Source organism: Styela clava, chromosome 2, assembly GCF_964204865.1.
Source record: "Styela clava chromosome 2, kaStyClav1.hap1.2, whole genome shotgun sequence".
NCBI classification, from domain to species: domain Eukaryota; kingdom Metazoa; phylum Chordata; class Ascidiacea; order Stolidobranchia; family Styelidae; genus Styela; species Styela clava.
Genome location: NC_135251.1, coordinates 24,398,529 through 24,422,941, shown reverse-complemented (window position 1 = coordinate 24,422,941; position 24,413 = coordinate 24,398,529). Strand labels below are relative to the sequence as shown.

At 36.3% G+C, this 24,413-nt stretch overlaps 3 protein-coding genes across 3 annotated transcripts; 2 read left to right on the top strand and 1 right to left on the bottom strand.

Annotated features, from left to right (window-relative positions):
- The first annotated feature begins 9 nt into the window (after positions 1–9).
- Positions 10–1,920, top strand: LOC120336811 (replication factor C subunit 5-like). Its single transcript, XM_039404583.2, has 3 exons — positions 10–426; positions 945–1,112; positions 1,184–1,920. The coding sequence occupies exons 1-3, from the start codon at positions 133–135 to the stop codon at positions 1,727–1,729; spliced, it is 1,008 nt and encodes a 335-aa protein (XP_039260517.1). The 5' UTR covers positions 10–132; the 3' UTR covers positions 1,730–1,920.
- A 1,250-nt stretch (positions 1,921–3,170) lies between these two features.
- On the bottom strand, positions 3,171–15,769 carry LOC120336794 (F-box only protein 42-like). Its single transcript, XM_039404558.2, has 9 exons — positions 15,611–15,769; positions 8,705–8,810; positions 8,106–8,187; positions 5,968–6,152; positions 5,590–5,744; positions 5,107–5,330; positions 4,506–4,722; positions 3,664–3,760; positions 3,171–3,587 (listed from the first exon to the last, which is right to left on the bottom strand). The coding sequence occupies exons 1-9, from the start codon at positions 15,626–15,628 to the stop codon at positions 3,238–3,240; spliced, it is 1,434 nt and encodes a 477-aa protein (XP_039260492.2). The 5' UTR covers positions 15,629–15,769; the 3' UTR covers positions 3,171–3,237.
- Positions 15,770–16,160: 391 nt separating this feature from the next.
- Positions 16,161–22,629, top strand: LOC120336823 (U1 small nuclear ribonucleoprotein A-like). Its single transcript, XM_039404598.2, has 6 exons — positions 16,161–16,324; positions 21,267–21,439; positions 21,555–21,656; positions 21,737–21,794; positions 21,996–22,113; positions 22,237–22,629. Exons 1-6 carry the CDS (start codon positions 16,261–16,263, stop codon positions 22,394–22,396), a joined length of 675 nt encoding a protein of 224 aa, XP_039260532.2. The 5' UTR covers positions 16,161–16,260; the 3' UTR covers positions 22,397–22,629.
- The last annotated feature ends 1,784 nt before the right edge of the window (positions 22,630–24,413 follow it).

The window sequence follows — 24,413 nt, the reverse complement described above, 5'->3', positions numbered from 1 at the left end:
AATAAAAGATAAGCCTATTTTTCATCCATCGGTCAACTGATCACGTGAGCAAATAACACCGCGCGAGGAAGTTGCATTGAGCTGAAAGTTAATGTTTTTCGATTTTTTGTAGCCAAAAAGCAGAATAACGAGATGGGGGTGGACTCTGGGGTTACCCCTGCGTCTCCCAATCTGCCTTGGGTGGAAAAGTACAGGCCACAACGTTTGGAAGATTTAATTTCTCATGAAGACATTCTAAAAACAATCGGGAAATTCATGGATGAAAATCGTTTGCCTCATCTTTTGTTTTATGGTCCTCCAGGAACCGGAAAAACATCTACAATTTTGGCATGTGCCAAGCAGCTTTATTCAAAAAAGGAATTTAATTCAATGGTGCTGGAATTGAATGCATCTGACGATAGAGGAATTGGAGTAGTGAGGGAAAAGGTGCCCATTTTTATATTTCTAGATATGTTAGTTTGATCTCAACTTTGGGTATGACAATGCACTTATAGTCGGTTCGCAAAATTGCTGTTTATACAGAAATGTTTATCTCATACGAACTTGACAATTTTTGGGTAATATACTCTGATTTGGATTCTTTTCAACTTGATTTCTCAATACTGCAATAAAGAAATACAAAAGCAGCATTATTGACAGCTTTGAGCCTCATATTTCTTTCCCCAAACTATTATAACAGTATAAACAGATGGCAGCATGGTATTGTATTGACTGACGCCAAAGTCATATTTGAGTATTTGGTGATGATATTGTTCGGTATTTCCCTTTTTTCGCAATAAATATGTTAAAAGCATAACATAGTGCAGTAGTGATAATATTATCAACACCGTAACAGCAAAAATATGTCACTAAACTTGAAATATACACCAGGCAATGACTGCAATATAAACACATTAATAATATAGATTCACTTTCATTAAAAAATATTTAATAAATTATTTCAGGTTCTCAGTTTTGCTAGTACAAGAACCATATTCAACAAGGGATTCAAACTGATTATTCTCGATGAAGCTGATGCAATGACGAAAGATGCACAAAATGCATTAAGAAGAGTCATGGAAAAGTTCACTGCCAACACTCGATTCTGTCTCATTTGCAACTATCTGACCAAGGTTTTTTTTGCATTTTTTGATCAAAAACAATTACCGTAAGTCAAATGTGGTAATATTATTCTATTTTCCAGATAATTCCTGCATTGCAATCTAGATGTACAAGGTTTCGTTTTGGACCGTTGACTACTGATCAAATGGTGCCACGAGTACAACATGTCGCTGATGCTGAAAACCTTGATATCACTGAAGATGGCATGAAGGCACTTTTAGCATTGTCATTTGGTGATATGAGGCGGGCCTTAAACATTTTACAAAGTACTTCAATGGCCCATGATATTGTTTCGGAAGACACCATTTATACATGTACAGGGCAACCGAAGCGCAGCGACATCGAAGATATGCTAGAATGGATGCTGAATAAAGAATTTTCAGTTGCATATCGGAATTTATCGGTTCTTAAAAAAGAAAAGGGAATAGCGTTACAAGATATTTTAACAGAAATGCATAGTTTTGTGCATCGGATAGATTTTCCTACAAATGTGAAAATCCATATTTTGGACAAGATGGCAGACATTGAATACAGGTTGGCTGCAGGGGCAAGTGAAAAAATACAAACAACGGCTCTCTTGGCAACATTCCAACAAGCTAAAAATATGACTGCAAAAGAAGTGAACTAAATATCGAACTCATTCAAAGCTCTTCCCTGTTCACCATGCTGAAATGATGATTCTGCAATTTCGCCATCCTCGCAAGGTAAAAATTATTTGAAGAGGAGAAACTAGTAATAGTGTGCAGAAGCAACTCGAGGTCTTAAATCATTTCTGCCTTGCATACACTTGTACACAATTACAAGTTATTTGTTATCGCATATTTTTTTACGTGGAAACATTGGCCTGGGTAGCAAATAGTCAGGAAGTGGTACTCAAATGCACAGAATAATTGACTAGGGCTGTCCAAAATGGAATAGTTTTATGATTTCGCCGTATCGAACCGAATAATCGAATATTATTGCGCAATCCTAAATCTGTCTCTATTACACAATAAACGCCTGCCCTTCGATGTTGTGGTGACGTATGTGCAGGTACATCTTACTTACTGCTGGTATTTTGCAATACAATGTTTCAGATTTATGAAAGGAGTCACACGCTTGTATGAACTGGTCAAAATAATTGGAGGACTCCAAAATTTGGGTCTCGAAAACTGTTGCGTGTTAAGAGTAAAAATTGCACAATTCAAAAATTGCAATCTCAATTCTAATGGATTCAGTTTTAATATGACATGTAAAGCCTGTAGATGCTATTTTAATCCTATTCACTAGGGTTATGTTTTTTTGTGTAATTTTCAGCAAAATAATAACAACCATTAATATAGATAAAACTGTTGCTCAAATTCAAAATTGCATTTAACAAATTCGAAGCTAATTTGATGACTATAATATTGTTATTGTAAAACAGCCATCAAAATTCAAGAGTGCAATTATTTGTCTTGGTATATACCGGTAGATGGATAATACAGTATTGCCATCATAAGGATCCCAAAAGACCTGTTTCAGCTTTGAGTTGCCTGTACCAAGTCCCTATGATAACTAACTTAACAGCTTCAGCTCGATTCTATTTATAGAACTATCGTTTTCTAAATTGCTTTTTTTCTCCTTGTTCTCTCTCAAAAACGTCATTACCGATAACTTTTAAGTTATGATGACCATGCATGAAATGGCTAATCTCGTGCCACCGGGCGGGCATTAAGAATGACATGTTTATCACAAAATGAAGGCGAGAGATATATTGGGAAACCAATTAAGCCGGGAGCGAGAGTAGTCTAAACTCGAAGCGCCGCCGCTTGCCCAAGAAAAGACGTCTTGCAGATGTGGTTTCCTCTTAGCGTTTCGAATATTTGGTTCGCTTGGACAGCCCTGCACGCTGCACATTATGCTCTTGGAAGTCTGGTCAGGTCATGTCATTCCAATGATATAAGGTAGGAGGAGCAGTTGTTTTCTACCGGAGCGATTGCTCCGCCTACACAGAAGAAGCTATACATAGCCGTCAGCTTTGAATATATATTTGATGCAAGTTGCTCTTTTCTGGCATGCAGCTTCACTATTGAATTTAACCACAGAAACAAAGGGGGCCAATAATTTATTACATTCTCAAATAAAATCAATAAAAAGGTAAAAAGATAAGATATATTATGTGATATTCGCAGATAAAAAATAAAGAGGTGTCCATTTATTACTTCCCATTCCGTTTAAAAAATTGTGACTCTGTCTGAAGGTTCGCTCGATAACTTGTGGATTTTCAAGAGGAAAATCTCCGTGAACGACTATCTCTCCCCTTGCAACAACTGCTAAATGATAGTTTGGTTTATCCGGACCCAGCATATTGCAGTCCACATTATTGTCATTTTCCGACAGGGATGTTTTCCAAGTTAAAATATTATCTGATATAGTTCTGCTCAAGTCCAAGATGTAAACGCATAAAGGGTTACGATGTCGTTCTAAAATGTTGTTACATTCCCCATTTAATACCGATTGTATTTCTGAAAAAAAAAAGAAATACAAATGACAGTCAATAGTAATAACGAGATACTTTGAAATAAAATCTGTTCAACTTGCCTTGATCCTCATACGGATAAAATCTTCTGATCGATTTTCTTTTACATGATGCTTTATTTGAAGGAGTAGAACCAAAGAAAATCAGGTTTTGTCCAACCTAGAAATAAATCTCTCAATGAGAATGACAAAAAGAAACCCGAACTCATCCGAATCTAAGTAATAATGCTAAACTGAATCGGCGTCTTCAGACCAGAGTTGAACCCAAATGGAAAAAAGACCTCATGAACTCTCACTTAGAATACGTTCAAATGCAGGTGTGGCGAACATGCGTGCTTCAAGACATTATATTAATCAACGTGACCCATAGAAGTACCTCATAGCATGTATGCAACATAAAACATGATCATATACCGGTATATGTCTTCTTTTAAAATGCTTTCACCATTTAAAAACATGTTCTGCCATTCAAACAACACTAAAATATCTCAAATTTTTGCATTAAAAATGGTTGAGTTTTACTTTTCCAATGCCATTTGAGTATATGTGGCCATGCTGTACCAATATTATTGGGTACGTTCGTAGTATGTGTATCAGGTGAGGGTTCGGCTATAATTTTATTCCAATTTTCCCTATTTCAGTTCTATTACGAGTTCGGAGACTAGCCAAGTGACTCCTGTAGTACTTGTACCTGAAATTATGGCCTAACTCTAACCTGATACATATACTACGGGAGTACCTATTATTATATGGTATTACAGTTTATCGTGGAGCAGAATGAAAGTTAGTTACTACACATTATATAACAAGTAAACTCTAGGATAAGAATGCCTGAGGTCCCATCAACCCTAATCTACGCTAATTTGAGACTTCAGGCTGTGTTTGAAAATAGAAAACTGGAATACCTTTACTCCACTTCTTTTAAAAACACTGATCTGTGGTAAAAAATCTCGTGGTCCGGGCCGGATAGCCAGTAAAGTGCTAGTCCACTCTCTGAATCCTGATCGAGTTAAAATCCAAGCATCTGTCAAAATTCTATTTTCTGTAGTGCTTCCTCCAACTATAAGAACTGCGCTTGAAAAAGTATACTCGCTTCTGAAAGCAGCTTGTGTATGCATATGCCTGAAAATAAGAACCTGTTATAGAAACTCCATAGAGATTAGGATAGTAAAGTAATTGTACAAATGCATGTCAAATGATGATTATCACACTTCTTGAGCTTCTATTTTAGAGTATTTTTTCGTGACATATCCATACCCATTCCACTCTGAGCAAGGCTCAGTACATAGCTACGATAGTTTGGATAGACCGGCATTTCCTACACCCTGGGTGAGGCGGTGGACATGGAACTTGAGCCTGAGATTGTGATCATGGTTGAGTTTAACTTAATGCTTTTTTCACCAGGCTGCTGATATTCAGAAGGAATATGTAAAAATAACGAAGAAGAGTCAAACCATTGCCATCCCTACACACATGTCTGTCTCTGTCTCACAAATTTGATATTACCTTGCTTCTGGTGGCGGTCCGATAATGGTAGGTTTCCACCAGTTGTATGTCGGTAAATCTAAGCACCAAATCTCAGAGCTGTCACCACCACCTCTTTCCTTTATTCCACCAAATATGAGCATACATTCATCACCATCTTCAGATTGGTTAGCTACTATACAGCTGCCATGCAGATAGAGGGCAGGTGGGGCATCTTGTATACTCTGCTTCAGTTTCCATTTACTCTAGATATAAATGAGATGTATTAGACCTCCATATCATAGTTGGCACAAAGCTGACAAGTTGGATATTTTGAAAATTTGTTAGGCCCAACCCAAATGGGACTAGTTCTAGATGCTAACAATTTACTAACTGTATAATTAACTATAATATATATTTACTATATAATTAAGTCATTTAAATTATGAAATTCCTAACCTTCCAAATCAATACCAATTATGTACTAATGTGCACTCTATGGCATAAAAATACGTCTAACCATACCGTATGTGTATCAAAGATGTGGAGTTCATCGCTACAATAATCAGGATGATACAAAACGAAAGGTGCTGAACGAGGCATGGATCGACCACCGTATAACACTAAAACATTCTTGTAACTTTCAAGTGAGCAGCCAAACTTTGGACGAGGAAAGTCACCTGTTGATTGAAAGTAACAAGTAATGAAAATTGTTATGTTTCGTGATATTGGATACATGGAAACAGTTAGTTCACTTATATCCCCATTTGATTCAGATTTCGTTCAAATGTGTCAAGGACATTTATTCTCCAATTGCAATTTGTTAACTGTAAACTGATAAATTTAAAATATCTGAAATAATATGCTATATATATATATATATGAAATAATAAAATTCTATACCATAGATGATTGGTCTTTCCCAGCGTTTAGTATGCATATTGAGCCGCCATAAGTCATTGAAACCAGCAGATTGGGAACCAACAGACCGACCCCCAAACACATATACTGATCTTGTTTCATCATTATAACACATAGAATGAAGTAATCTTGGTGACATAAAGCTTGAATTAGCAGGATGACGAGACCTGGAAATGATATGTGTTGTATATTGATTAAGAATTCAATTTTAATTAATAATAAGAGTGGCTGTTCAACACTCCAGACATAAGGATATTTTTCACTAAATTAAAAATGCTTTGTCAGTTAATTGAGATAACCTTATGAATATTATTAAATCAAGTGACAAAAATATTGCAATTTTCAATTGTATTCAGAGCCTATGTTAATAAGTGGAGAAGTAAATATATTAGGGTTGTCCAAAACGAATCGAATATACGAATGTATTCGAATACCTTTTCGGCTGATTTTCGAATAATTCCGAATAGTAGCCATTTTTCGCCGTAAACGTGGTGTTTCCTTTAACGGGAATCTTCAAACGACTTTTTACGCTGTCTCACGTATTGTAATGACGATGAAATAGAATCGGCACTTTGATTGTTTATATTCTGTGCGACTGTACGTCGCATGGTGTTGCGACACATTTGCACGTTTGCGTGGGTGGACAATGCCGACATTCGTGTACGTGGCTTTTAATTTACAAATTCATTTCCATTACGTCGAAAAATTGAGAAAGTATGTTTATTTTATTTCTATGTGACCTGCTTATTATTCGCATGAGTCTTCCCAAGCATGATTTGTGTAACCTTATATTTGGGTCTTAGGGTCTGCCAATCATGATATTTTATCGCAGGCTGGTTATTGTTACTTTAAAGAGAAACACGGCCACCGAGATAAAGTGATTTGTGACCCTTTCGTTTTGCCGATTCAGCAGAACACGACAGGGATAGGAAAACACAGCTGTGAAATAACCTGTGGACGTACAGTGTAGTACTTATCACATTCCAAAATTATTTCGACATTCGGGTTAATAGGTTGTCTAAAATGATTGCCGCTTTACAACTTAAATTAACCGCTCATTTGTTAAAAATAGTTAATTCTGTGAGTATGATTCTACCAAACTAACATGATCTGGTTCTAAAGCTATATAATTATTAGAGCCTATCAGCATTACTGAACAACAGGGACACAATTTTTCTACCCGTCTTATTGGAGGCCTATATGGAAAAACCTCTTTTTTGAGTGCTAAAAATAGACATCGTCCTATTTGCCATGTGGACTTATTGGACTTCGTGAGTACGAAAATAAGAATCAAAAACTAATTATATTCGGCACAATATCACGGCAATCTGTGGACATAAATTGTGTGGCAAACTCGCGATTAATATTAATTTTTGATTCCTATTTTCGTATGTACAAAATACAACGGCGATCTGTGGACTTAGAATGTGTGGGTAAACTACCCGATAATAAATAGTTTTTGATTCCTATTTTCATATTTATGAAATAATGAAAGTATTATTACTCAAACATACAACGGCGATCTGCGGACTTAAAATGTGTGGTAAAGTTCCCGAATATAATTAATTTTTGATTCGTATTTTTGTACTCACGAAAAAATTGTCACAAGTCGGAAAAATACCTCATACTTTATCCCGCTTTTTGACAAATAATTTGGATAATTGTTGGTATTTAAAAGTATGGGCGTTTTACTAGGATGATTTTGTGTTGCGCAAATATTCAAATCCATCATCGATCCCACTATTGTCGTATTAATTTAATTCTGTTAACATGACTCATGGTATATAAAATATATACTGCAATAATCTGCAAATATGAAATGCCTGGTAATTTGGCTAGGTTGTAACTTTAGATAGCAGTTATTCCATTGCTTATTGTATGGAAATTCCTACATACATTTAGATAAGCTTCAATTAGTGGATTTTATTTTCGAAGTATTCAAAATTTCATATTCGAAAAAAATAATTTCGAATGTATTCGAAATAGTGAACTATTCGATATTGGCCATCCCTGATATTGATTTAAATCTAGAGATTAGGGGCACACATAAAACACTGGTATAATAGATTGGACAACTTTAAAACATTTTGTTATTCGTAGGCTTTGTTCTTAATACTCACACATTCAAACAAACTTCTGTCCAAGCGAGTTTTCTATTGTTAAAAGCTTCTTCAAAACGTTTTTGCAGTTGGCTTGCAACCCCTGAAAAAACGCCAAGTTCAATACACTGAAAACAAATAAGGAAAATGGGGGAGGGGGACCCTTGGTTGAAATGATACAATTCTGTTCTCGGTAACCCAATTAATAGGAAAAAATGACAACCTAGTACATGATCCGTCTCTAGCAAAATCAAGCACATTGTATTCATGTTGCTATCTTTTACTGAACTTGATCTTTGAAAACGGGTGAATAATCTGGTGAAATAATACATTTAACCCTTAGAATAGGATTCACATATTAATCTCGAGGAGAGGAAAAGAGACTTAATGCAGCATTGCATGGCTTAAATATTCCAGAATCTGGAGGAACAGATTTACGGTATCACTGAGAGAGGAAAGTTGAAAAGACGATTTAATCCAGCATTGCATGGCTTAATATTCTTATATCTTGAAAAACACAATCAAATGTCCCTCAAGCTGGGCTCTATTAGTAACAGTGGAGGTCCCTTCACAATTATGCCGTATGTCAAATCATGTATATTGTCAACACGAACAAGCACCTGCGATAACTCGTCTCCACTGTTTGCATACCAAAGCAACATTGTCATACTCTTGGTAAGGTGAGAGGTTCAAGAAAACCTTTTCCAAAATTTCCTCTGGCAGAGACTAAAAAAGAATTATTGGAATTATTAATGTTTGAGTGTGAGTTAATGAGTGTGGTATGATGACGGTTAACAAGTTCACTTGCATTTAATTTTCCAGTTAGGATAGGATTTACATATTTATCCCGGGGGAGAGGAAAGTCGATAAGACGGCTTATCCATATGGCGAACCACGGCCTCTCGTCCGGTTACCATTCCGAGTCGGGTATGGGATTAGTTATATTGTTCGGAAGCATGGACTTGGATTTACTTGCATTTAATTTTCCAGTTGAAATATTTTAGCCGCTGAAATTGGTTACAAATACATTTTTTTTTAAATGAAAAATAACAAATAAAGAAATATCAAAAAGAATTACCAACAGGGGTCTCCCTAAAACCAGGCACTTGCGAATTCAGGCACTTTTTCAGGCACCATTTCAGGCACTTTGATATTTTTTATTTTTACCGTACGTCATTGGGATTTCCAATTTACCTGACAAGATAATTAGACTTTAAATAATTTTTTGCATCCCTATATTGCAATAAAACAATATTATTTCCAATTTATTAGGGTATAAATAATTTTTCAATAGTAAAATGTGGCAACATTGATTACAAAATATAGAAATCAGGCACTTGTGAAATTTCAGGCACTTGGTCAAAACCTATTTTACAATGTATCTGATTACTCTAAAACAGAAAATTAAATATATACACTTTGTATGGTTGAATTTACAACATTTTGGTAAAATACAATACCGTTTGTGACTGATGGAGACGTGTCATATTTCGCAAGTGCCTGATTTTTCATTTTTCTCGGTGACAGTTGCCATATTTTTTCGCAATTATTTTCTTGAATTATTTGCGTCAGCACTTACTATTCTTTGCTTTCTAACGCAAATTCATTGTTCCACAACAATTTGAGCGTTTTTAATATTGCAATGAGCAATACCATTTGACAACATATGGTCAACCATCGTACTTTCTGGATTTATTTGAAATTGAATATGAATAATAAAATCTGGCAACCTCAAGCACAAAATACTAAAACCAGGCACTTGTGAAATTTCAGGAACTTCGTAAAAACCTATTTCTCGATGTTTTTACTTACTTTGAAGCAGAAAACTAAAATATACACTCTTTTGTATGATTGAAATGACGTCTTTTTGGTAAAAAACAAGAACGATTGGGACTGGTGATGAGGGGTCAAATTTCGCAAGTGCCTGATTTTTCATTTTTTTCGATTACAGTTGCCATATATTTTTGCAATACTTTTCATAAAATCTTTTTCGTCAGAACTTACTAATCATTGCTTTTTAAAGGAAATACCTAGTTCTACAACGATTTCAGCGTTTTTAATAATGCTATTAGCAATATCATTTGATAACATATAGATAACCATCGTACTTTTTGGATTTATTTGAAATTGAATAGGAATGATAAAATCTGGCAACCGCAAGCACAAAATACTAAAATCAGGCACTTGTGAAATTTCAGGCACTTTGTAAAAAACCATTTCCCGATGTTTTTGATTACTTTAAAGCCGAAAATCCAAATATACATATTTTGTATGACTGAATTTGGTATTTTTATTGTTCAAAACGAGAAGAACTGTCACTGGTAGGAATGTGGCAAATTTAGCAAGTGCCTGATTTTTTGGTTTTGTCAATGGTAGTTGCCATATCTCTATAATTTTTGTCTTTTTTTTATATGTTGTTTCCCTATTGCATTATTTTATAAAAGTCAATGTTTGTATGAGAGCTCCACTTAGCATAAATGGAATTAAACTTTTAACATCAGTATCTACATCCGGAAATCGGTATTTAATTAAACCAATCACGCTTTTGCAAAACTATTTGAATATTGTAAAGTTTGAATGACATTGTGTTGTTTATTTTTATTAATTCAAAAGTATGACATATGTATTATTTAAATACGGGTTTAAATTTGACAGATCTTTAAAGAATATTAGTTATTCAGACGACATCTTTATAGTAATGTTCGGAACCCTTGAAATTGGTTTGAAACTTCTTCTAATTTGTTATAAACATTTCGACGTAATATATTACCCAGGCAGCAACAATCGCATTGTTATAAAGAACCTAATTTGTCTTCTGGCAATATTAGTTCGAAATTCCAGTTTTAATTGTTATCGGACGACGATTTCAATAATGTAACTTGGCCTATGACTTCATATAAACTACATAAGAGAAACAATTAACTTATGTCGTATAGAATTTTTTATAATACGTATCCAAGTCACATTATCCCCTAATAGAACATAATTTACCGTTCACAAAATGTATAAAAGCCTGTGCAAAATCTATATTGACAACCAGCGGTGTTCAACCACGGCTACAATAAAGATATTCAATCACTTGCTGTTGCTGTTGTATAATATTCTTTACAACCTGAAGATCTGACTGTAATATCTTTTCATGGATAGTTTATGGAATGGATTTCATGGATAGTTTACGTAGAATTATTTGTACATTATTTCATGCTGTAACAGCTAACTGTAAAACACGTAGTTCCCAAATAAGAAGAATGGCTACAGGATGGTAAATGCGAGATGGCAATGTCACCTAAACAAAATTCGCTCGGCGAATGACATCAGGTAGCTGATATGCCCAAAGTTAGGCTTAAAAGCATCGTTAAACGAATGTTACAATAAAAATCCTTCAATATTCAACACGCCAGTAGTCAGTCAACAATTTTTTTTTGCGTTATTCAAAAAGTTACAAATATATAAAAACATAAAACAGTAATTGTTTTTAATGTCACAGAAGCCGTATTAAACTCTCGATTATAGATCTTTCTTCATCAGTAATTGGGGATATAAATTTGAATTTAAATTTATTAAGGAGATAAAACATTAAAAACACAACTTCACAAAGGAAGTGTATGAGTGAACACTAATCGAAGCTTTCAGTTTGAAAATTATTAGAAATATTGAGTATCCAATGAAACTCCTTACTATTTGTTCTATTTTGACATGATATGATTTACGTATCTTGCAATTAGGTAAAACCACAGATCTAAGAATTGAAATTTTTAAATGTCAGTTTTGAAATTAAACATGAAAAGGTTTTGTGTATATTTTGCTACTTTTATATGTCGGGCGTATAGTTTCTTCATGTCGCGAATGAGCATCAGAATAGGTTGTGCAGAAAATGGTGCTCCCGTAGTATGTGCACAAAGTTGGCACACAACCCGAACAAAGTATGTGTACCAAGATAGAGGTAATAGGTTGTGCGCCATCTTGGAGCACATAGGCTACTACGGGAGCGCCCTGAAAATGCCCACATTTGCAACACCGACTTACCGAATACAAATTTTACACTTCCACAATTTCGCTTTCGATACTTTCTCACATGTATCATGATATCAACGCTTGCAAACGAAGCATTGATATTGTACGTGCTCCCGTATACATTTCGCACTTTAACAGACACTCTAATTATTATTTTCCAGAAAGCAAAATTCATGCATCGGAATTTCAGAGTATATGAGTGGCGACGATGCAGTGCGACAACGTTCCAAATGTGATTGAATTTTTGTTGACTCCGACTTGTTCAATCTTCCATCTGGGCGTTTTGAAGAGGTATGTACTCACTTCAAATATAAATACTTGCACCACCTTCGGGCAGACGTCGAATTGAAATTAGCGATAAGAATAGCACTCAATATACATCGGATTGTCTTAAAAAACATTTTACCGAGAAAGCAAAGTATAGTAAGTACTAAGTTTTGACGAAAATGATTTTATGAAATATATTGCAAAAATATATGGCAACTGTAATCGAAAAAAATGAAAAATCAGGCACTTGCGAAATTTGACCCCTCATCACAAGTCCCAATCGTTTTTCTTTTTTACCAAAAAAGACGTCATTTCAATCATACAAAAGAGGGTATATTTTAGTTTTCTGCTTCAAAGTAAGTATAAACATCGAGAAATAGGTTTTTACAAAGTGCCTGAAATTTCACAAGTGCCTGGTTTTAGTATTTTGTGCTCGCTGTTGCCAGATTTTATCATTCCTATTCAATTTCAAATAAATCCAAAAAGTACGATGTTTATCTATATGTTGTCAAATAATATTGCTCATTGTAAAAACGCTGAAATTGTTGTAGAACTAGGAATTTATTTTAAAAAGCAATGATTAGTAAGTTCTAACTCAAATAATTTAGAAAAATTGTTGCGAAAATATATGGCAACTGTTATCGAAAAAAATGAAAAAGCAGGCACTTGCGAAATTTGACCCCTCATCACCAGTCCCAATCGTTTTTGTTTTTTACCAAAAAGACGTCATTTCAATCATAAAAAAGAGTGTTTATTTTAGTTTTCTGCTTCAAAGTGTATAAAAACACCGAGAAATAGGTTTTTACGAAGTTCCTGAAATTTCACAAGTGCCTGGTTTTAGTATTTTGTGCTCGCTGTTGCCAGATTTTATCATTCCTATTCAATTTCAAATAAATCCAAAAAGTACGATGTTTATCTATATGTTGTCAAATAATATTGCTCATTGTAAAAACGCTGAAATTGTTGTAGAACTAGGAATTTATTTTAAAAAGCAATGATTAGTAAGTTCTAACTCAAATAATTTAGAAAAATTATTGCGAAAATATATGGCAACTGTTATCGAAAAAAATGAAAAATCAGGCACTTGCGAAATTTGACCCCTTATCACCAGTCCCAATCGTTTTTGTTTTTTACCAAAAAGACGTCATTTCAATCATAAAAAAGAGTGTTTATTTAAGTTTTCTGCTTCAAAGTGTATAAAAACACCGAGAAATAGGTTTTTACGAAGTGCCTGAAATTTCACAAGTGCCCGGTTTTAGTATTTTGTGCTTGAGGTTGCCAGATTTTATTATTCATTTTCAATTTCAAATAAATCCAGAAAGTACGATGGTTGACCATATGTTGTCAAATGGTATTGCTCATTGCAATATTAAAAACGCTCAAATTGTTGTGGAACAATGAATTTGCGTTAGATAGCAAAGAATAGTAAGTGCTGACACAAATAATCTAGAAAAATTGTTGCGAAAATATATGGCAACTGTTATCGAAAAAAATGAAAAATCAGGCACTTGCGAAATTTGACCCCTCATGACCAGTCCCAATCGTTCTTGTTTTTTACCAAAAAGACGTCATTTCAATCATACAAAAGAGTGTATATTTTAGTTTTCTGCTTCAAAGTAAGTAAAAACATCGAGAAATAGGTTTTTACGAAGTTCCTGAAATTTCACAAGTGCCTGGTTTTAGTATTTTGTGCTCGCTGTTGCCAGATTTTATCATTCCTATTCAATTTCAAATAAATCCAAAAAGTACGATGTTTATCTATATGTTGTCAAATAATATTGCTCATTGTAAAAACGCTGAAATTGTTGTAGAACTAGGAATTTATTTTAAAAAGCAATGATTAGTAAGTTCTAACTCAAATAATTTAGAAAAATTATTGCGAAAATATATGGCAACTGTTATCGAAAAAAATGAAAAATCAGGCACTTGCGAAATTTGACCCCTCATCACCAGTCCCAATCGTTTTTGTTTTTTACCAAAAAGACGTCATTTCAATCATAAAAAAGAGTGTTTATTTAAGTTTTCTGCTTCAAAGTGTATAAAAACACCGAGAAATAGGTTTTTACGAAGTGCCTGAAATTTCACAAGTGCCCGGTTTTAGTATTTTGTGCTTGAGGTTGCCAGATTTTATTATTCATTTTCAATTTCAAATAAATCCAGAAAGTACGATGGTTGACCATATGTTGTCAAATGGTATTGCTCATTGCAATATTAAAAACGCTCAAATTGTTGTGGAACAATGAATTTGCGTTAGATAGCAAAGAATAGTAAGTGCTGACGCAAATAATCTAGAAAAATTGTTGCGAAAATATATGGCAACTGTTATCGAAAAAAATGAAAAATCAGGCACTTGCGAAATTTGACCCCTCATGACCAGTCCCAATCGTTCTTGTTTTTTACCAAAAAGACGTCATTTCAATCATACAAAAGAGTGTATATTTTAGTTTTCTGCTTCAAAGTAAGTAAAAACATCGAGAAATAGGTTTTTACGAAGTGCCTGAAATTTCACAAGTGCCTGGTTTTAGTATTTTGTGCTTGAGGTTGCCAGATTTTATTATTCATATTCAATTTCAAATAAATCCAGAAAGTACGATGGTTGACCATATGTTGTCAAATGGTATTGCTCATTGCAGTATTAAATAGCGCTCAAATTGTTGTGGAACAATGAATTTGCGTTAGAAAGCAAAGAATAGTAAGTGCTGATGCAAATAATTTAAGAAAATAATTGCGAAAAAATATGGCAACTGTCACTGAGAAAAATGAAAAATCAGGCACTTGCGAAATATGACACGCCTCCATCAGTCATAAACGGTATTGTATTTTACTAAAAAGTTGAAAATTCAACCATACAAAGTGTATATATTTAATTTTCTGCTTTAGAGTAATCAGATACATTGTAAAATAGGTTTTTACCAAGTGCCTGAAATTTCACAAGTGCCTGATTTCTATATTTTGTAATCAATGTTGCCACATTTTACTATTGAAAAATTATTTATACCCTAATAAATTGGAAATAATATTGTTTTATTGCAATATAGGGATGCAAAAAATTAGTCAAAGTCTAATTATCCTGTTAGGTAAATTGGAAATCCCAATGACGTACGGTAAAAATAAAAAAATATCAAAGTGCCTGAAATGGTGCCTGAAAAAGTGTCTGAATTCGCGAGTGCCTGGTTTTAGGGAGACCCTACCAACAGTACATTATTAAAATGTTATACATTTTATTCATTTCTAGTCCCACTTACCTCAATAGTTGGCTTCATGATTGCAGCGTGCTGGCATTTATTCCACTCATCCTAGCCGCCTGGGCTTCAACAGACTATACTGGCCCTCACTGTTAATCCAGCGCAAAACATTTACTATTTAAACTGATTCCCACGCGGAGTACGGTTTCTCATCAACGAGGTTTCGATTGACACTTTACCGGACTGACTGAAAGAATTCACTTTTTCAAAATTTAATATCACAATTGAAACATTTGACAGTAAAAAAATAAAGTTTCAAGTACATGCAAAACGAAATCGTGCTCCTAATTTTGCAAACATCATTGAAAAATCAAGAAATTTTTAGATAACCCTGACATATTTTTTATATATGATTTTAAAATTCAGAATAATATTAAAATATAGTTACTATTATTTTAGAATTTATATTACGTTATGTCTTTGCAGTTTTCTATAAGGCCTGTCGGCACTGTCGTTGCTTGGATATCTATTTTAATCGAGCAACTTTTTTATTTTTTGGGAACACTATTATTCCGCATAGGCGGTAGGTATAGACACCAGCGGTGTGTTCTGATTCGGCTTGCATTCGCCACGAGTACTGAGGTGCCGCCGTTTGTTGAATCGCCGGAGGTGAATGTCAGATAGCAACAATCTGTTATTACAACGTTATCATGGATATTAAACCCAACAACACAGTTTATGTGAACAATCTTAACGAGAAAGTTAAGAAGGAAGGTGAGATTTTCATATAACTGTTATATTCAGGTTTTATTCATTAGTTTTTGTAAAATAACTATTTTATCTCCTGTTATGCTGATTATGGGATCGAAATAAACTCATACTTGAACTGTTTAATGAAGTAGTTGGTTGATCCATTTCAGTACGGTATCTCTACTGCCTATGTGTTGAATGGTTGACCAATTTACAGGGTCTCCTGAAGTACACACCCACTTATACTTCTAGTTGGCCTGGTTCAACAATTTTTGCATATGTCATTCCTAACCCCTACCTGTGTACAACATCCGAAAATTACATCACTGCGAAGTCGCAGAGACGTCATACGGCCCTCCAAAGTATACAGTATGTCGCGCAAACAATCATCCGAAATCGAGCAAGCAATTTATCTCGTTTTCCCGTCATAACGATAAGAGAGAGAGAGAGGTCGCTGGCAATAGTGAGTTTATTATAGTTTATTTCGGAAAATCGTAGCAATACTTTAGCAAGCTCTATGACGCAATTGTGATGTCGAGTGATGTAATTTTTGGGTAACGAACTTAGGTGAGGGTTAGGAATATCATAAGCAAAAATCGCTGCGCTACACCCACTAGAAGTACTTGAGGGCGCGTACTTCAGGAGACCCAATTTGCCAATGGTATTTGTTCGGTATCTATGCAAACCCGTACCAGCATACACAATTCCTATAGTTAATATACTCTTATAAGAGTACAGGCTTGCAAATCTACGCGAGTACGCGAGTCATACTCTAGTCTAGACTCGCGTATTTTGCCCTACCCGAGTCTAGCTATTACTCCCGTAAAAAACGTCATTACTCGCGTCCAGCAGTACACGAGAGTCCGAGGCGATTTTTTTCCGCCGCCTCTCTCTCTTTATTCTTTAGTGACGTAAAATCGTTTGCGGGCGATGGTTTATGATGTCACAATAGTACATTACAGCGAAAAGCGAGGAATCAAGCACGGGCACGCCTCCGGACGACTTGGCGTTGGCGAATGCAGAATGTTCCCTTGTAATAAGGCAGACTGCAAATGCGTATTATGAATTTAATAGAAGTGTTGCAGACTAACAAAGATGAGATGTCGGTAAGACTAGGGCTAGTGTAATTAATTAGTTATATTAACGGCTGTTTTGTTGTAAATTACCGGTAAAAGGGTATCTTTGCGTAACACCGTTTTTTTGTTTGTTTAAAAATACCACAGGAGATATTATGAATTGTATGATTGAGTAAATGGAGGAAAAATCAAGGTCCGTCTCTGTAGCGGCCTGGAAGTTTTGGCCAAACAGATTAAAGGACAGTTTTACGTTCGGTTTCAACGAAGATAATACCAAAGTCGTACATGCAGCATGCATTGTATGCAAAAAACATTGTGACAGAATACAGCGCGGCTATGGAGGCAAAGTTGTTAATGATGTGACGACTTACGGGGAGAATGGCACCAACTGGATTTTAAGATATAATTTAGAACGACACCTCAATTCCGAGGGCCACTTAAAGTGTGTCGAAATTGAGAATGGGAAGCTCCCGACGCAAACAAGTATCGCTCGCTTATGGGGCTGCCAAAAACAGAGGGCGGAGAACGCCATAAAACCTCTTGTTCGTACTTCACTGTATGTCTCTAGGAAGGAACTGCCTTTCAATGCGTTTGCGGACTTATTACAACTGTGCGCAGACAATGGCGGCAAAATAACCACGTCCTATGGTAACAGAGAAGGTTGTAAAGCCTTTATACATATTCTCGCGGAGGAGATATTGTCCTCAATGAGAAATGAAGTGCACAAAAAAGTAAATTTTTTAAGCTGGATGGTGGATGGGTCAACAGTCGCCAAGCGCAAGTTATCGTACGAGTCGGAACTAATTTACATAAGAATAGCGCACGAATGCAAACCAGCTGTACACGAAATTGACTTGATTTCAATGAAGGAATATGTTCGAGTGGACGCTAACAATTTGTACCACGCTACATTGCGCTCTCTGTTGAGTTTCCTGATTCCCGATATAACAACAAATTGTGAGACACCCATTGAAATCTTGTGGAACTTATTAAGCCTTTTTCTTCAAAAATTATCGGGGCCGGCGCCGATGGCGCTGCTGTTAACTTTGGGCGTAAAACGGGTTTACTTAAAAAATGGGAGGACGTGTGCCCTGGTCGGCTAATCAAACTACATTGCTATTCACATCGAATTGAACTAGCATCGAAAGACGCATTGACCCCCCATTTCAAACAAGTTATTGACTTCCTTATTGACACATATTATCATTTTCGGAATAGCCCTAAAGAATGGGCCGCCGCATGTAATGCGGCAGAAAAGTTGCAGACCGCGGTTGTTAGTGTACCAAAGTCGCAAGGCACAAGATTTGTGGCACACACACTCAACGCACTCCATGCGCTAAAAACAAATTGGATTGTTTACATCCATCATTTCACTAACCAGAGGGAGGCTGAGTCAGATATGAAGGCTGAGAAATTTCTTGTTAATCTTCACAGCTTCAAGTTCTATATCCTATGTCGCCAATACGAGGATATCGTAAATTGGGTATCTGCCACGTCAATCGCAATACAATCAGATCATGACGGGTCATCCATTATTGACGCTACCAAGCAGATAAAACGGTTGAAAATGAAATTAACTTCTATGGAACTTCGCGGCGGTCCTGCAGAGCGAGAAGCGCTCGATGCTTATGACAGGGGCGACCTAAATTGCACTCCGCTTCCGTTCCGTTTTACCAGACACGAAGATGGTGGACAAACGAAGGCAATACGCATTACTTGTAAAAGGCGTGAAACACCGACCGCCAGACTCCTGGAACACGAGGAAAGCGTGGTTTTTCATTCTGCAGAGGAAACCATCATCCAGAGATCCCAAACAACAAGATCGCAATGCATAAGAAATCTGCGTGATTGCCTGGACGAGCGATTTACAGAAATAGAAGAACAAGAAAACATTTTGAGTAAGTTATCATGGCTGAACCCTGAAATCTTGATGTCGGATGGCGGGATTAATGCGTCCGTCCCTGAATATGGCAATCAGGATCTTTCACAAGTCTTTGAGTACTTCAAAGTACCTCTACACGCAGCTGGGTGCGAGAAGGGTGCATGCTTGAAAGAATGGGATGATTTGAAGTATGACGTCCAGGGAAATGAGGTTTACAAAGATTTGAGCACTACCGACTTTTGGCACAAGTTGCACCAGCGAAAAAAGGAGGCGTATAAAAATTTGTTAATCGTTGTCGAGTTAGTGCTTTGCTTACCATTCTCAAATGCTGTTGTCGAAAGAGGGTTCAGTTGTTTATGGCGAATTCTCACTGATTGGCGATCACATCTCGGACACAATATGATAAAAGATCTTCTATTAATTGCCACACGAAAAGAACAGTTCGAAGACGGGGCCATTCGAGAAAATCTGGTCAACAAGGCTTCCGCCCGATCTATGGGAAGCGATGGGACGTCTGAACGAGGTCTCGTGAAACGACGTATAAATTCAATTTTAGGGGGGTTGGAAACGGCAAAGCCCAGCTTGGTACAGACTCAACTAATAAACATCGACGATAGCTCGTCGGAAGAAGACTAAAACTGTGATATGTGAACCTGAAAGCGTCTCACGCATTTCTTTGTTCGTCGACACAATTTCTAACCTTTCTTTTTATACATTTTAAATGATGCGAAGTCGACGGGCGGCGATTAGCGTTTAATATTCAATTTCGTTCTTTCTGTGCGATGTTTATTTTGCATGAACTCATCTGCTACATGCGAACTTATTTTATAGATTTCAGTTTGTACGGCAAATGCCAGACTGCATGAATGGTTTTGTTTATTAAAAAAAAAAAAAAAAAAGGCGATGGCAACGGCGACTGCCGTTTATTAAAGTTCCTCCCTTTATTTTGCAAAACTTGAGTTATTATTTTCTTTGTAGGGTAACTTGTTGAGAGTTATTCACAGTCCACAGTTTGCAGCAAAACCTGCAAAATGGCAAAATGGTCGATTACCCCGATACATAATTAGGTCATTTACGTCGTGCGGGGAAAACGGCGTCGCAGAGCACGCAGCTATCTTGATTAGTATTTAATGAGACGCTCGCAAGTAGCAATATCGCAGAACGAGGGTACCGACGGAGTAGTGTTTATCGAGCGAAAGTAGGTGTGTAGATAGTGTGTGCGTAGATATAATTAGACACATTGACTCGTGCCTGACTCGCGTAACATTTTCCTGGGACGGGAGTATATGTGACGTCACTATGACGTCATTGAATCTTTCGAATTCCGTTAGGAGGTCGACGAGAGTATGCCTAGACTCTCGTTTTCGGGCGCGGATTTGCAAGCCTGAGAGTATTTTGGGTGGTAAAATGTCAATTTTTTTGTCTGAAGTTATAGAGAATATAGACTTGTATCAGCATTAGAGCTAAGATCTGAAGCCCGACCCGAAATTCGGGTAAGGTTGGGCCTGAAATGTCAATCATTATGTTCGGGTCGGGCTTCTCTATCGCTGACTTTTTTTATAAAAATATATACTAAAACTATGTGTGGATACTAATCTAAGGAATACTTGTTATAAAAGAAATAATGTGAGTAAAACGGAGAAAAAGCTGTAATGGACCTTTCCCCGACCTTTGACCCCCGGAAATATTCTTCCTATACTTTACCATTGCAAAATTTTCGTGACTTATTTTAAGAATTTCGGGTTTGCTTCGGGCTCGGGCCTGCGAATCCAGTTAATTATTCAGGCTCAGGTGAGTCTGGCCTGCAAATCCAGTTGGGTCGGGGTCGGGTCAGGCTGGAATTTTTGGTCCCGATCTTACCTCTAATCAGCATACTGGTATACCAGCCATATTGCTGTATTCAATAGATGAGTTTTTGGGTAGGCCTAGTGGTTTTTATCATAAAAATATCCCAGTCAGTTTTTTAACAACAGCGCAATTGACTGACATAATGAATATTTTTTTCCAGAGTTAAAAAAGTCACTTTATGCGATCTTCTCACAATTTGGACAAATATTGGACATTGTGGCTCTTAAAACATTGAAGATGCGTGGGCAGGCTTTTGTGATCTTCAAAGAAATATCGAGTGCATCTAATGCAATACGCTCAATGCAGGGTTTTCCATTTTACGACAAACCTATGGTAACACTTCTGAAATTAACCCTTTTTTATCTATATCTGTGCAATTTGACAAAAGTTAATTTATATTTTTAACAATTTATACTGATTTTTGTTGTTTGCTTCTTGTGATGTATAGAGAATCGCTTATTCCAAGAAAGATTCAGATATAATTGCGAAACTCAAAGGAACATTTCAGGAAAGACCAAAGAAGAAAAAGAAGAAAGAAACTAAATCCAAGGTTGATTTTCAACTCTTAGGAACATTGCATGTTATTCAGTAGTTTTAAATATTATTTAAATGTATCTACATCACTTTCAGGCAAAAAAAGGAGCATCAAATGGACCAGCAGCCGCAGCCATGCCAGGAATGATGCCAAGTAGGCTTTGATAAGATATTTATTTGTAGCAGTGTTTGTACGTTATTAATATTCAACTTATGTGTAAAAATTGGATTCATTACATCGCTATTAAAAACTTGAAGAATGGAAGATGGAAATTAGTCTGAAACTAGATTTTAAAAAATTTAATTTTTTTGTTTTCTTGCTATTTGTTCAATTTCCATATTTTGCCATTTGTAGTGGTACCTGGGACGAAGCCAACTGATGATGGCAGAAACAATCCACCAAATCATATTTTGTTTTTGGACAATTTGCCAGAGGAAACAGATGAAGGAATGCTTAAAGTTTTATGCAACAGGTATTTATCTGAAAGTTGCTCGCTTGGAAGGATTGTTCAACAACTGATAGTGTCAATTCTTATATTACTGTTATTTTTAGTTTCATGAGTTAAGAAGATTAACTTTGTACGTTAAATGTTCAGGTTCCCAGGATTTAAAGAAATACGTATGGTTCCTGGCAGACATGACATTGCGTTTGTTGAATTCGATAATGAAGGACAATCTGCATCTGCAAAAGACTCACTGGAAGGTTTCAAAATTTCTCCAACTCACGCAATGCATGTCACTTTTGCTAAAAAATGATCTGCCATTGTAGGTAGTGTTTTTCGTGATTCAAATTGATGATGAACCAAAATTGTTATGAAGTATTTGGAATACTGGGAGGGAGAGAATTGATATTTTTTCTCCTATCTCTTTTGTGATCGTAAGTTGGCGATATTTGTTTTCATACTCTGCACCCCAAGGCTGCATCATATGCTGGCATTGCACACTTGGATTTTTTTTACTGATTCTGCTAAATAAATGAAAATTGAAGATTTAGGTGTTTTCTATTGATGACCATTTAGTAGGGATTTGCTGTGGGAAGTGTTGTGTTCAATGATAGCCATAACATACTGCTGATTTCGTTTTAAGAAAACTTATATCTTTAATTATCCACAGCCAAACATATATGTAGGGCCAAGACAAGTATCGGATTAATCCTCTTATTTTTCATCCATGTTTGTTTATCTCATTGCCAATTGGACCTAAATTCGTAGTATTTTAACGAAAGTGACGAAGGGTCTCGATATAAGGGTGATGGCTTCCAGGAAAGTTTCTTGATCATCGTGGTTTTTGTTCTGATTGGACCGCAATTTTCACAAGACAGCTGCTTTGAAATTCGGATCACTTAAAAAGGATAAGATGTTTTTACACTGTGATGTCACATCCGTTCTTCGAGTGTCCGGTCATTCTTACCATATATCTCTCCTGCCTAAAAGGCCAGTCTGTCCAATGGACCTTTCCCCGAGCATCGACTTCCTTATTTACTTCGTGACATTGGCTAATCACCAAGTTGCGAAAAGTGACGTAACAATGCTCCCTTTTCGAGGCGCAGTTCTTACCACTTCATGGCAGCTCCTGCCACGAATAAACCGCGGCAGCTCTTGCCATAGGTTTTATAGCGCTTTTCAGTATTTAGTAATCAGTATTGACGGTATATTCACAAATTAATGTACCAGATTTTAATTGATCATGCGGAATTATATCTACTTAAAGCCTAACCGTAACCCCCCCAAATCCGTCAAAACTGTATCCATAAGAAAATCGTTCCAACTTACCCAATATTTGTCACCATAAGGGACAGCCCTGTCTTTACGGCCCACCTGCCGTGGTTACGGCAGCAATATTTTACCTGCCATTGGGTTTTCAATTTGCTGCCGCGGTAACGGCAGCTCGTCATTGGTTTGTGGCAGCTAAAAAGTCAGTCGCCGTAGGTTCGGCCGTAGCGGCCATGGTATGGAAATACCGCCATGGTTTTGCGGCAGCTGCAGACGCCACAAAATACTTGAAACTGCACTTGCCCTTTTCGCATCCGCTCAGACACTTTTCTCACTTAGACAGATTTTCAGGCGCGGTCGTAAACATTACCTCGTTTTCGAATTTTTGAACTGTATTGGTTAGTTTTCAGTTGTGATGCGGAAACTTAAATATAAATCAGATAATTCAATGATCACTCTGTCTTCCTAGGACAATGGTTCTTAAACTTTTTCGAGCGCGACCCAAATCTGAGTTTTATGAATACTCGCGACCCAATCCTAAATAACGCAAAATGTGTTTTTAATGTTAGTACAGTTTGACTCAAATACAGACAACTATTTATTAGAAACAGCCCATTGACTCAGTGAGATTGATGAAACTGAAATTTCCTTTTCATTATATCTTCAATACACAGCTCTATTTTACCCAACGCAATACGCTAGTTGTCACGGGTATCGAGGCGATTGCGAGCTTAGTTTTGATAACCGTCAGTGCCAAATATCCTCGCTCGCACAAGTGCCTTGTCGCGAATTGTAGCAGAAAAGGCGTCCGCTGTCCGTCGCAAGCACGACATCCTAGCTGGCCTTCGGTATCTCTCGCAATATACAACTTTTTACTCATCAAATGCGCACACACTGCTTCGTTCGCGGTAAATGGTGCCTCGAGATGAAGTCACATTTTCTCTAGATATTGAATAATCTAATGTCGAGAAGCGAGCTTTTTCATTGCGTCGTCTATTACAATTTACATTACCAAAAAGACACCCATTTTTGGTTATTTTAATCCACTAAGACGACATTCC